This window comes from Eucalyptus grandis, chromosome 7 (assembly GCF_016545825.1).
Source record: "Eucalyptus grandis isolate ANBG69807.140 chromosome 7, ASM1654582v1, whole genome shotgun sequence".
Lineage (NCBI taxonomy): Eukaryota > Viridiplantae > Streptophyta > Magnoliopsida > Myrtales > Myrtaceae > Eucalyptus > Eucalyptus grandis.
In genome coordinates, this window is record NC_052618.1 from 21,008,932 (window position 1) to 21,023,245 (window position 14,314).

A 14,314-nucleotide genomic window follows, 5' to 3' on the forward strand; every position below is an offset into this window, starting at 1 on the left:
GGTGGATTAGTATAGTCAAGTGATCATGATCCATGACAGAGACCGTTTTCTTTCCCCACTCCTGTAACTGATGGGCCAACAAAAAGAAAAAGAAAACAAGTTCGTGTTTTATTCTCCAAAATTATATTATAAGCCCATGAAGCTTCCTTAGCCCATTTCTCATTATATCTGCGGCTAGTGTTTAATAGGGGGATGAAAAACAGAGTCGGCAGAAGAACATGAAAGAAGAAGAAAGGGGAGGGAGTGAGCTGCGAGAGAGCAGAAAAGACGAGAGGGGGAATCGATATGGGCTGTTGAAAATGTTGACTGATAGGATTTTGGAGGTTTCCAGGCAACCTAGCTTCGACTTGGTTTTTGGTCAGCGACAATTGGTGCTCATCTCTTTTATGATTTGTAATCTTGCGGCTTGAAAACCATAGGAATTAGTTATGTTATAGTTTGTGAAAGAGGCAGCATATGAAGTGATGTTTATTAAAAAGAGGAAAAAAAATTGTATTTAAGCTCCGTTCATTTCACAAAAAATGTAGCGTTTCTAAAAAATATTTTTCAGGAAGTCATTTTCTAATGTTTGGATGAAATCTGAAAATGGAGTGGAAAATATTTTTGTTGTTCGATAAGGAAAATATTTTCCTCCATATACTATTTTTCATTTATTTTATTTTTTTAAAATGGATTTTTCATATTTTAAAGTCAATTTTTAATTATTTTATTTTTAAAAATTGATTATTCAATTATTTTTTCTTTTTCTTTTCTTTATTTTCTATCTTCTTCTTTCTTGGCCGGTCGTCAGCCATGGTGATGGCTAGCGACCGGCCATAGGCGAGCCTCAAGCTCGCCAATGCGGCAACGCCCAAGTTCGACGAGGTCAAGGCTCACTAGATCGGCAAGCGTGAGCTTGTGGCCGACGAGTGGCGAGCCTCATGCTTGTCAGCAAGCTTGAGGCTCGCTTGTGGCCAGTCGCCAGCCGTCGCCAAGGCTAATGACTAGCCAAGAAAGAAGAAGTTGGGAAATAAAGAAAAGAAAAAGGAAATTAAAAAATAATTTGAATTAAAAAGGAAAAAGAAAATTGAAAATAATTCGAATAAAAAATGAAAAGAAGAAGAAGAAGAAGGGGAGGAGGAAGTGATGATTCATAGAGGTGTGAGATAAGATTTTTCAAAAGTGGAAAATATTTTCCTCTAATTTAAAAGACTTTTTTTTCTTTCATGGAAAAAATTTCCCCAAGAAATTCATTTTCCATAAAACGAACAGAGCTTTAACATAAAGTTAAATTGTACAATTTCTAACATTTCGTTATTTAAAATGACACTTTAGAATATATCTTATAATAGTTAGAGAGTTGATTATTTGCAAATGATTTCACGACAGGTGACATATATTTTGATGAGATAATTGCACTAAAAATTCTAAAACTTTGTTCAAAAGTGGAATCGAAACTTAAAACTTCCAAAAAGTAGAATTAAGTCTTAAAAGTTGTCTAACTAATGTAATAAAGTATTTCTATTAACTCCGTCTAACTTGAGAGATGGAAAATGTCGACATGAAACTTTTATTATATTCTGAGGATAGGCAGGGAGCCACATCAGAAAAATAGGCCAAAATATAAAAAGAGGAAAAAGAAAAAGCCAAAACAAAGGAGGAAAAAACACAAAATAGATGACTGAAAGAGAAAAGCAGGATGGAGGAAGGGAATTCCGAAGGGGTGGCGCACCGCCGAGCAGGCGCTTCGACCCTTGCCCGGCCATGGCGCCTCTCTGCCTGTTCCCTTTGACCGGCGCGACTTCACCGCTTTCCGTCTCAACAGTTGCAAGCCTTCTCCTTATCAACACCGCAGGTGGATCAGAGGCCCTTTTCTGGATTCATTTCAGGTTGACTCCAAACGTGGATCGTGCCTAGGCGAGGCTCGGTTCGATCGAGTTCACCCACCATCGACCAAGAGGTGCCAGTTGATGATGAGGCAATCGTCGAGCTCTTGAGTCGTTGCAAAAGTTGAGCTACGACGGCACTTACTGTGGTTCCATGAAGGAGACATATTTCAAAATTAGAATTTCACTTTTTTGGCCCAGAAGAGTTTCAAATGATAATTTTGTTTGTTATTTATCAGGACTTTATAAGGTTGGGAGGTGGAGCCGGCCCTTTTTTGCCTTTCAAGCATCCGAATCTGGAATGGTGGATATACAGGGAGTTCATGGATCAGTTTCACCGTGTCCATTCTCAACTTGTTCTTCTCCTTTCGTTTATCACTGCCTGTTCATCTGGTTCATTTATCAGAATCCTGCCTCTCCTTTCTCACCGGCTGTCCTGGCAAGGTTGGACCCTCGTTGGCAAAGGTGGGGGCAGCGACGCCCCCTTCAAATTCCCCAATCTTCTCTCTCTTCTAGTTATATTTTACTTTTTTGACTTCTGGGATTTTTTTGGCGTTTTTCTCTAATTTTAGGTCTTTATTCAGTGCCACGTGTCTAAGAATTATAATATTAAATGCCAAGTCAGTATTTTCCGTCAATTCAAATTGAACGAAGTTAACAAAAATATTTGATTGCACTTTTAGAAAGTTTTAGGACTTGATTGTATTTTCGCAATAAATTTTAGGATTTTTAATGCACTTATTCGTATTTTGATTTGTAAAATTTGTTTTATGAATGAATTCTGAAATGGTTTTGTGATTGATGAGATGATTGTGTTGATGGTTTATGCTCTTGTCACAGTGAATTGAAAGGTTGTTAGTATGCATATGTTCTCTGTTTGGGCCAAGCCACAAAATACTATAGGTCGAGAGCTATGCCAAGGGAGAATCTTGGTAGTTCTTGTCACGGGATGTTGACCGTTGGCTGTTGACAGAATTTAATATTGGCCATTCAATTGAGCAATGGATTGAACTATTAATTTACTTTAATATTGTTGATTGAATGAGTATTTTTTTTTTTTTTATGAATATAACGCTTTGCTAAAGTGATGTATCATGTTTGCTCTTATACCTATTTTTATATTGGATTTAGATAAATGTATTTATGGTAATGTTTTATAAAAATGCAGAATGCTCAATCTCCGTAGAAAAGAATCATACTATTCACTAAGTGGTGGTTTGCATATACCATTCATCTCAATTCTTTTCTCAAGTTACACAACTACCCACAGATAGAACAAGAGTGATATCAACAGGGAATTTGTTTACGAGTTGGATTTTGGGTATGAATTGAGATAGTTGTGTTTATGTCCAAAATGATATTTGTTAGATTTAGTTTGTTAGTTTGGAGAACTATATATTCTTTTTGGTGGATTTAAAACAATATTCCTGTAACCAACTTGCTGTTTTATCATAAATATAGATGAATATATATTTTTATATCATATCAATGTTAGCTATGTGTATGAGGTTACTTCTTTTGGGTAACAGGTGTATCTATAGTGTTATTTGGTCTGGCAAATTCAATATTGGCAAGGCATTCATTACTAAAAGACAAGTAGGATTTCCAGTGTATTCTGGACTTGAACTCTACTTCAAGAAAATAACATACCTACTATAGAGTTAGCTATGACAAATCAATCTCTTATCGTTGACAAAATTACATGTCCTACATCAATATTCTTTTTAGGTGGTGGAGTCTAGCGTCATCACTATTGCTTTTCCAAAAGCTTAGTTCCATGTGCTTATTCTCATAAAATCTCACAACTCCGGTATCAGTTTTTATGATAAATATATTAAAAATCCTAAATTTTTTCAAGAAAGTATAACGGAATCCTAAAACTTTCAAAAAGTACAATCAAATCCTAAAATTTATCATGAAAAATTAATTGAGTCTTAATACTTTTAAAAACGCAATTAAGTCACAAAACTTGTTATAAAAATTCAATTGAGTCCCAAAAATTGCGAAAAAATGCAATCAAATCCTGAAACTTGTTAGCATTTTCTATTTGTCAAGTTAGACATCAAAGCTAAGTTCACAAAATTGTCCAACTTATATAAAGTTTAGAGGCAGTTTGGGAACCATAAATGTGTGAGACAGGGATAATGTAGTTATTGAAATGTCTCATGTATGGCTGACTCTCATTTGGGAATTACCAGTTGTGTGAATAGTAAGGGCATGCAAATTGAATGATTTTGACTAAAACAAATCGGAATTTGAAGTCATTTGATTGTAGCAGGTGGAGTAAAAAACCATGAATCAGAATTAACTAAAGCAACAGATATAACTAAAGGAACATAGGACTTAGAAGTACTAAACTCTCAAAAAATGGAATGAGAATCCTCTAATGAGAGACTAACAGACAATCTATTAGGAGAAGCCTTATCAATAGCAGTAGCAGCAAATGAACTTGCACGTGAAACATAATTTCGGGGTTAATTGACCTTCCGATGAGTTGCTTACGTCATAGTCGAACCAACACCACAGCCGATAGGGATACAACGTCCCAGGCATGTTGTCGACCCATTTCTTTTCAATTCATCTTGTTCTTACAAGCAAGTTAAAGCATGTACAAAAGCAATCACCTAGACAACAATCAAGCAGTTAGGAAAACACATCACATAATACACTACTTTCATTATGCGTAGGTACATTTACATGGCCTTTTTCTATGGGCACTCCCTTATTTATATTATCCTTTTATCCGAGTAGGCCAGGGGATTCCTATCTCCTCTAGCATGGCCACGGCTCCAAAATTGGTATGCCTGTCGCCATGTAATTTACCCTAAAGGTTGATCACCATTCGGTTAGGCATGGACCCACTAGTGAACTCGAATGGTCCATTGAAGCCTCGGAGTAACCTTGTGAGATTGCCATCAAACCACGCATACCATGCTACATAGCGATGAGGAACCCAGTCGTCCAAGCCTTCTTCGATCCATGCGATGGAATTATTACAATAAATTACGTCATTCTCTACATCAACCATATTGATGACGGACACATCCAAGGACATCGGTAAGTCGTAAGGGGATGAGACATCCATATCTACAAGTCTAAAAAATAACAAAGTTAGTCGAAGGCTCAGTAAGTGAAATCATGAATCCTCAAATAGGAGGACATCTTGTCGTCGAGCCTAGCATGTGAACATCATTCACACTAGTACATAGATGGCAGATCAAAAGCAATACTATTGCAGTAACTTGATTATATACATATGAACAATTTCAGCTTACTGTCAATGCACAAACTACCTTCAGCTTACCAAACAACATAGGAACATGCAAAAAGAATTTTGTTTTATAACCATCTCATATGGTTATTCCTATACTTTTAGGGGCTCCCAATTTCAAGTTAGGCATCCAACATCAATTGGGCATCCCATCCCATACTTTTAGGGACTTCTAGCTTCAAGCTAAACATCTGGCATCAATAGGGCATCACACACCTAGCAACATCCTGAAACTTTCGACTCATGCTCCTCCCGTTCCCCTTACAGAGCATCACCTTCTCTTGGTAGCATCCTGAAACTCTTCCGGAGGCATCCCATTGATGTGGGAGCATTTTGTTCTCACTAACAGGCCATCGTCACCGTAATGGCAACGGTTTTTATATTTCCTTTATGTGACCACACATTATGCATCACACAAGCCGATTCATTTTTTTTTAAATCTTAGCCGATGTAAGCAAGGCCCATGGGCGTGCTTATGGTTGTGTATGTGTGTGGCATGACCTATAACATCATAACTACAATATTATGCCTAGTGCAGCACGTGACTCACAACTTAAACCGACATGCCTTAATGTCGATCCAAAGTAGAGCGAGACTCATCCATGACCTGGGGCGCGATTTGCATTATAAATGCAAAGACATAAGCAAACCATACAAAACAATCATCAACATGCACACAACTAAGCTTGAATGAGAACACAACGAAGCCCGAACCTCATAGCTCATCGCCCTAGTTGAAGGTTAAGGATTCCACTAACAATTGATGAAACGACAACAGGTGGTAGAGAGGTGCCCGAGTGGTGAGGGGTGAGCGGGCAAGTGAGGGGTCAATGAGAGAGAGAGAGAGAGAGAGAGAGAGAGAGAGAGAGATGGCAAGGCAGTGGAAATGAAAGGTGGTGTTCTATCGATAAACTTACCATCATTTAATGACCCTAGTGGCTCAAATGGTTTTCTTCAAGTGGCATAGCTAGATTGAAATGGTGGCACTCTAATTTTTCCAAGGAAATGATTAGGAACATGTGGTCCAATTGGCTTTTCCCATATGGCCTAGCTAAAATGATGTTGTGACATCCTAAAGTTCTATGAAATGATTAAAGACATGTGGTATTCTCCTCATTGGTTTACTTATGCCAATGAGTCATCATGTAATCATGGACAAACCTTCTTCTTGCCACCTAGGATGATGAATCATTCTTTCATTAAATGCATACATTAATTGCTTAACATTTGGTCATCATTGGCTTTGAATTATGCCACTTATTTCTTACCACCTAAGTTGATGATTCACCCTCTCATTAAATGCCTACATTAATTGTCTAAGATTTGGTTATCATTGACTTTGGATTCTGCAATTTATTTCTCGCCACCTTAGTTGATGATTCACCCTCTCATTTATTGGCTAACATCCGAGGAACATTATGTAAGCCTGAGGGGGAAGTCGATGTAAGCGCCGACATCATCGAGTGAGAGTTTCTCACCTCATCTATAGTTGACTACATGATTTGGATCAAGGTTTGTGGGTGGGCATGGCTAGATCCATGGTCGAGACTAGCCGAGCACTGGCTTGAGCAGCTGAGTCGCATGGATCGGGTGTGACATCTTGAATTTTCAATACTATTTTCAATTGAATAAATCGAACCTTTCATCGACGCGTTTATAGTGCTATTCTTAGAATCGATCACTCGTGAGATAACTAGACCATCTGAGGAAGTCATTAAGAGATTTTGATGCAATGGACTTGAAAATTCGACTAGAAGTCGACTGCTCGACCATGCTAGTCTGCAAGGGTCATTACAGCATTGTCAAAATCGATCAGAGATTAGGGATAGGTCAATTCGACTGAAATGTGTTATCAAAGTGTAGGTGATTCCACCTAATTACAAAATTCTCGTCGATCGGCACTTGACCGATTTTCTATCGTTTTTGGTACCCTATGCCTGTAATTGAAATATTGAGATTTTCACGATCATCGAGAGTTGCCAATGTGTCGAAGTGATATATTGTGGCTCGAATAAAATCAACCACTGGTCATTTGCACTAAAAATCTCTAAAAACTACCCGGTAGCCTAGGTCACACTAAAAACGCGCCGAATGAAAATTAACCGTTAATTCAAGTCCGATTTCAGAAATTGAAGATTCTGTCATGTCATGATCTATTTTAGGAACGTGGACTCATCCTCCGAAAATTTTTCGGAGATCCCGAGATTTTTACGGAAAATGGATTCGGACGTCGCGAAAAATAACGGAAATTCGGATGTGCCAAATTAAAGGAAATTTGGACTTCTAAGCTAAGCTTTCGAGTGTTTGGAACATACAGAAAATTGTTCGGGATTTTTCTTTGACAAAATTGGACGTTGATTTGGGAAATTTCATGAAAAAATTGAAACCAAAATTTAGAAATTCGGAGCTTTGGTTGGTGAGTGAAATTTTGGCCTCAAATTGGATTGATTATGGAAAATCTAATACAAGAAAGTAATATGGGAGACAAAGCAATTAATTAGATGGATAAATTCTTGACTTTTTGCACCGTCCATGGCTTCTCCATCTCGATCAGCCAACTGCCTCCCGTGCTGTCCCTCTCTTTCTTTGCTACCTTATCTTCTCCATTACTCGGTTTCGATTTCATTTGTTTCTGCTTCGCTTTCTTTTCCCTCTCGCCCGAACCGAACTGCTTTGCCCCTCTGCAGCTGCTCCACCGCTTCTTTTCCCTGCTCCCCACCGAAGAAATCCCCACCAGCTCGTGTCTTCTGCCCAGCTGCCAGCACGTCCACGAAGAATTTTCCCCACTCACGTGCTGCCGCTCCCCACCGACTTCTGCTCTCCAATTGACGTAGCTGCTTCGTCGAAGATCAGTCGTCCACTGAAATTCAACGCCTGCAGCAGCTCCGTGTTCGCTGCTCCCTCGTCCAGCAAATTGGTTGAAACAAACTCCAGCTGACCACCCCTCTCCACGCCAACAGCCCGCACCTCCATCCTCCTTGCTGCCATCTGTCTAATGTTCAGCCTCCATGGGTCAAAGTTCTTCAAGCAAGTTGTGGGGTTGACCACACGAAGCCGTCATCCACCGAAGCCGCGCGCCGCTTGTTTGCTTCTCCCTCACACTTGGTCAACTTGACCGAAGAAGCACCGTCCCAACGTCTTCGGTTTCTGCCTAGCTTGCTGCCACTCGCCCATTTCTTTTGTTCTTGGATCAGCACGCCAGCAACTGCTCAAAGACCCCACCACAGCCATTCACGTGTTCTTCACGTCCACGAGCCCAGCAAAGTGACGTTCAGCCATCGTGAAGCCCACAGATCCAACAATTCGGCCCAAGTGAACTTCAGTCCAGCAGCCCAGTTTTTTTAGGCCCGCTTCAGCTTGGTCCATTTAAGTTACAACCCATTTTCAGTCTTGAAGTTCAGCCCAACATTGGCCCAAGAATTCAACAGTCCAAGCCTGCGATTTTGAGGCCCAAGCCCAAGTCTAAGCCTAGAAATTTCTGTGGGCTTGCAAGACCTGTTGGGCCCGGCCCGAGTGTTTGCCGATGCCGCCGAAAATTCGGAATTCGGCCGCCATCGCGTCGCCGTCACGGTGATCCGGTCTCCGCTTTCAATCAAGTGAGTTTTGGTCACTAATGCTTTCTTAGTTTGCTAATGATGCTTAAGGGTTGATTAGATTTAATTAAGTACAATTAGATGGTTAGATTAGTTTAGAGTAATTTAATTAGTGACTTAATGATGCATGTTATGTGGTTGATTAGTGTAATTAGCAAACCGAGACGTACTCCTATTTATTGAATACATCTTGGGGTTTTTCCCGATCCGTTCTGGCGTCCAATTAGGCAATACGGGCCTAAATTGGATTTTTAGTATTTATTTATTAACTTTCAAAATTATTTAATTAAGTAATTATTTTCCGGAAATTAGGCAGAGATAGCTAACGACCGGAATTTTATGCTGATTGTCGTGGCGTGGTCCATTTATTTAATTGAGCTTTATTTTGTGCAGAATTGAATTATTTGTGAATTTGGGAATTATTCCTGAATTAATTAATGATGGTTATTAATTGAAAAATAACCGAGCATCAATTGATAATGCAAAAAAATATTGTTAGTGCACTATTGAAAATATAGGAGTTATGGAAAGGAAAATATTATATTTTGGCTAAGGCCAACCGTGTGCCCACGCACGATATTTTATCTGGTATGATAAAAGATAAGAAGAAATTATGTGTGGCGTGACTCGGCGATTATTATATCGCTTTGGCATATAGGATGCCTTAGAGAATGCACGTAAATTGTTGAATATATATATCATGCATGTGTGGCGATAATTAATCATGCCTGTGTGGCGATAATTAATCGTGCTTGTGTGGCGTAGATTGTGCCTGTGTGGTCTTATTTCCGTGTGTCAAGTATCGTGCCCGTGTGGCCAAAAGTAATTGGAATGCCTGAAAGAGAATACACTTAATTGGCTTATATCGGCTCGGTGATTAAATATAACACCACGGTGAAATCGACGCCCGATAGCATGCACATAAAGTGTTTATTGTACATCACTTTGGTGAAAACGGCGCCTTAGAAAATATGTGGGATGGGTGATTGGTACATTGTCTTGGCGAAATCAGCGCCTGAGGGAAAATACGTGGTTCGCTGACTAGGTATTATACTGGAAATTATATAGTATGGTTGGGAGTGACCAAGAAATGATCCGACTGATATGTAATTAACTAAGTCGATTTGATCGATGTTTCGATCCGTGATATTATGATGGGTGCCTATGTGAACTATGCTAATTTGTAGGTGAAATCTGAGGCCAAGGTAAGTCCTCTAACCAGGGTGTGCATAGATAGCTCAGATAGCGTATTGGTTTATTAATCGAGTTTTAGAGGGTAGAACTCGCTAAGACGTGGTCTCAATGATTATTGTATAACCATTTCAAGACCCTGATGAGGAGTCTGAGGAGGAAAACCTTGATGTGAAACCTGAGGGCTCTTTTTTTAATTAATTAATTATTTATGAATTTAAATCAAATTAATTAAAAATAAAAATATTTATTTAATATTTAACATGTCAGAATGTGTCGAAATTCTCTACTTTTTGAGAAATAACGTGTCGCGTGTCGTGTCGTGTCGTGTCGCGTGTCGCGTGTCGGTGCTACATAGGGAACAAGTGACGGCAAAATTTTGAAATCTAGCTATTCTGAATGTTGTAATATTAACGTGAAAACTTATATGAAACAATAGACAATAAATGATATAAAATATTTACATAATTCAATCCGAATATTGATGCTTACCTCCATAGAGAGAATTAGCAATAAAAATGCACTATAATATGAGAATCAAAGTTACAATCGCTCTGAATGTTTACACACTTAAATTGAGTCTAACCTCCAAGAGTGTTTATAAATAAATGCCTCAATTGTATATAAAACACATGACACAAATCACTAGGGTGTTCGAGCCCAAGCAAAGGCTCTACGTGTCAAGAAACTTTTTGTGCGTTTCCTTTTGCTCTTCCCTTCGTGCGGCTCCCAAAAACAAGAGCTGCTGTACGGCCTCCAAAGATCAGGAATATATATCCTTCTTCAAGGTCAAAACCCTCGTGCCCCAAAGACCACGGAGCATCAACTTCCCTAATATAATTATATACTTATTTTCTGACACGCATGCTGGACTCCACAAGCTAATGTTTATTAAATAAAGAATGTGGGGGTAACAATCGAAGTCGATCGAACTTAATAAGAAAAATTCCATATGTGATTTCTCGTAGGAAACTCAAGCGAGGCTAATAGGAATTTATTTCCTATTTCCACCAACCAAATTCCATCGACCATCGCAACTTTTCGAGTTAACACTCGGTCAGAGTTGTTCGCAAAAGCAACCTCAAGACAATTTAATACTAGGAGCAATGTGTCTAGTTGTTATGTTGGTTTGTACAGCAGAAAATTGACATCGCCATGGCTATCGTACTGTTGCAACCATCACCTCGTAAAGACTCAATAGCCGTGAACAATAATGGCTTGATATCAAGTTGAGAGTAATAAAGTGAAAGAGAGACATTGAATTTTCCGTATATTTCGATATACATTGAAGAATAATACATGAGCTTATTTCTAAGCTTTACATTGGAACGCTTTGGCGGGTCCCACCTTTGACTATTTGAGTAAGGTAGGACTGGTAGGTCCGCTCACTAAGGAGCTACCACCCACTTCACCGCTTCATTCACCTCACTCCAGTTGTTCTCTATTCCCCTCTTTACTCCTCCCTACTCTATCTATAGTAATGGGTCCATAATATACAAATAGAGAAAGTGGCACTCCTTCCTCTGCTCTTCATTCAATTCCTATTTATGGAAGATTCGTTTGAAAATTCAATTCCTATCATCTCTAGATAAGATGATTCAGCACCCAAAAAACTAACAAAAAGGGCCCCAAACTAAAGGAATTAGAGCTTTATCAATTCTACCTAATCTACTGTTGACCACGGACTAACTCAAGTACCAAGACCAACTATACTCTTCTTTCGACAACCAATGCAATGGCTGCTTCTTCTTTGTCCCTCTCGGGAAGTAAAGCGGCCAATCGCATTTATCTTCTCTTTGATAGCAGCTATCTTTCTAGATGAAAACAATCGCACATTGCAGCCAAATACCAAATTTTGATCGGTCTCTTATTTAGTTTATGAGGTCAGTGGAGCTCTTCATAGATGGGGTTCTTGCTCCTTACATAACGTACTCCCTTATTAGTCGTCATTACAACCCCGTCTCATCGTTGTGCACGTCCCTCATAGCATGGTGCATCGACGCACCGGCCTCTGCCGTGCTGCCCTTGGTGCGTGGCTTCACAAACCCTCCGAGGTGCAATCTGTTCATCGAGAGCCGCCACATGAGGGACGGCGACGGCGGGGTTGGGAGCGTGCGTGACATTGCGGAGATCTTGGGATTGCCGGTCTTGATGAGCGTGCGGAGATTGGAGGTCCTCGACGACAACGAGAGGTGCGTGCCGAGCTTTAGGATGATTTGATCGGCTCCGCGACTACCGCTCGGTGACATGGGTGAATGAGGTGATGACAGAATGAAGAAGAAAGGAAGGTCGGGACTTTGTATTTGGGAGTCTTATGTTTTGCAAATCCACGAAGGAAACACTGGTGAAGATACCAAGTCGTTCGCTCACTCTATATTGAAGCGGAACTTGCGAAAGCTTGATGAAAGAGTTACGGCTTCTTGGAATAAAGAGAGAATGGAGGAGAACAGGCATGATGGTGATGAGAAGCGTAGATGAAAAGCGGGGCGGTTAGATTTAGGCCGTTCTTTTAGCAAAATTCTCGGTCCGCTACGTGTCTTTTAAGTAGGCTAGGGAGCGGTTCCGTACGTCGGCGCCTCGCTTATCAAAAGCAAAAAAACCGTCGCCGCTCAAGAAAAGCTCTCGCTTTCTCGTCACTCGCTGCGGTGATGCCCGCGATTGAAACGGCCTGGCTGCCCGAGGCGACGGCGGCCGTGACGGAGATCGAGATCGATTCCGGCCGCCGCCGCCATCATCATCACCCCCTCGACCCTCGCGGCCCCGCTGGATCGTCATCGTCTGGACAAGGTACCGTCTCTGTTTGCACGGACGCTTTTTCTTGAACGTGGGTGTCTCCATCTTTGTCTTGTCCGTGCGTGAAAATTGAAAAGTGTGAGTTTTTCGGATTCTGGGTGGGATTGCCGTGGAGAAAAGGGCGAGGCCTTTGCGGTTTCTCATCGTTCGTCGTCGGTTGTGAGTGCTTTGGTTTTTGAAAGTCTGACCAGTTGGGTCCGGCTGAATCGTTTAAACTGAGACTGAATCGGCTTTTTCTTCGATTTTTTGGTGGCATATTCCTCATCGTTCGAGTCGGCCGTGAACGCCTCGCCGCCGGAGATGCTATTCTTTCAGCCGGAGAAGCCCGCGGTTAGAGGCCGCCATGGTTAGTTTCCTATCCACTCATTTGCGTGCACGTTCTGTTAGAATGGATGCCGTTTTGTATCACGTGTTTCGGCGACATTGAAGTCGCCGGTGAGGTTCGGTTATGGCCGGCGAGGGACGACCGGCGACCGAGTGATGGCCGGTGATGACTGGCGTTGTCGGGTTAGGCGATCGACACGGGGTGGTGGCTCGGAAGTGGCCTGAGCGCCGGCGAGGGCTCATGAGAAAATGGTGGGATTCGGTTGAAGAGGATATTCGCAGGGAAGAAGTCGTTCTCGGAAGAAGATGACGAACGGTGGAAGGGAAGAGAAAATAAAGAATAATGGAAAAAAAAAGAAAAAAGAGAGAGGAAAAATTAGATAAGAAAAGAGGATTGGTGTAAGTGGGCTTAGTTTAGTTTAATGAACTTCGGGATTAATTAGACTTGACGAATCTTGGTCCTAGGTGGTTCTACTCTTAGAGGTGCTTAGGCTGTGTTTTTTTTTTAGCAAGATGGGCTTAATGCCTTTTAATTTCAACAAATGGGCTTGGTGGTTTTCCATTCGAATGGGCTTGTTTTGAACAAGCCCATTTGTGCCCATGGCCTAGACCCACGAGACCGGAGCCAGCCCGAAGTCCTTATCTGGATTAAAAATATAAAAAATTAAAAATAATAATAATAACTAAAAATCATTAAAAAAAAATTAAAGATCCAGAAAATCCAGAAAATTCATAAAAAAAATTAAAAAATTCAGAAAAATCGGAAATCCTTGGAAACAAGCCTAAATTTTAGCTTTTAAATAGTTTTTGCTTAAAAGTGGAAAATCCTTGAAAAAATTGAATCCCAATTGAACAAGCCGCTTCGCCACAAGACTTTTTGGATGCCATTTTCTTTCTAGAGATGATGCTAGGTTACCGCTTACATTGTTCATTTAAATTATATTTGATTGTGCCTCTTTATATATTGATTGTAATTTCTATTTTTAGAATGGTTAGAATGAATTTTAAAATCTTCAATAGGCTATTCTTACACCTTGGTTAGCAAATAGTTAAGTTTAGGTTCCGAAGGGGCATTGGTTTTATAATTAATGTAGTCAAGTCTCCGTTTCCAAGATCTCTAGTTATGTGAAAAGTGAGACACTTCTTCATATTTTCACTTAATTTCTAGTCGATCTCAATTGGCTTGTGGCAACTCCTTATATGGAATTCACATAGAGTTATGTCATGCGAGGTTGGATTTGGGAGAACCCGTGTCAAATCGAAAGCCATTGACTTGA

At 40.3% G+C, this 14,314-nt stretch overlaps 1 protein-coding gene and 1 long non-coding RNA gene across 2 annotated transcripts; one reads left to right on the plus strand and one right to left on the minus strand.

The window, feature by feature from the left end:
• Positions 1-4,389: 4,389 nt before the first annotated feature.
• LOC120295337 lies at positions 4,390-5,992 on the minus strand. Its single transcript, XR_005552687.1, has 2 exons — positions 5,851-5,992; positions 4,390-4,960 (listed from the first exon to the last, which is right to left on the minus strand). It is a non-coding gene; the product is annotated as an uncharacterized LOC120295337 (long non-coding RNA).
• Positions 5,993-11,798: 5,806 nt separating this feature from the next.
• LOC108960871 (abscisic acid receptor PYL2-like) lies at positions 11,799-12,398 on the plus strand. The gene is made up of 2 exons (XM_018877139.2): positions 11,799-12,112; positions 12,191-12,398. Exons 1-2 carry the CDS (start codon positions 11,799-11,801, stop codon positions 12,396-12,398), a joined length of 522 nt encoding a protein of 173 aa, XP_018732684.2.
• The last annotated feature ends 1,916 nt before the right edge of the window (positions 12,399-14,314 follow it).

What these genes read in the sequence shown, in the direction of transcription:
- LOC108960871 (XM_018877139.2), top strand. Translation starts at nt 11,799, where the DNA reads ATGAGGTCAGTGGAGCTCTTCATAGATGGGGTTCTTGCTCCTTACATA. An exon ending in GTCCTCGACGACAACGAGAG is followed by an intron (nt 12,113 to 12,190) that starts GTGCGTGCCGAG and finishes AGGTGATGACAG; the next exon opens with AATGAAGAAGAAAGGAAGGT.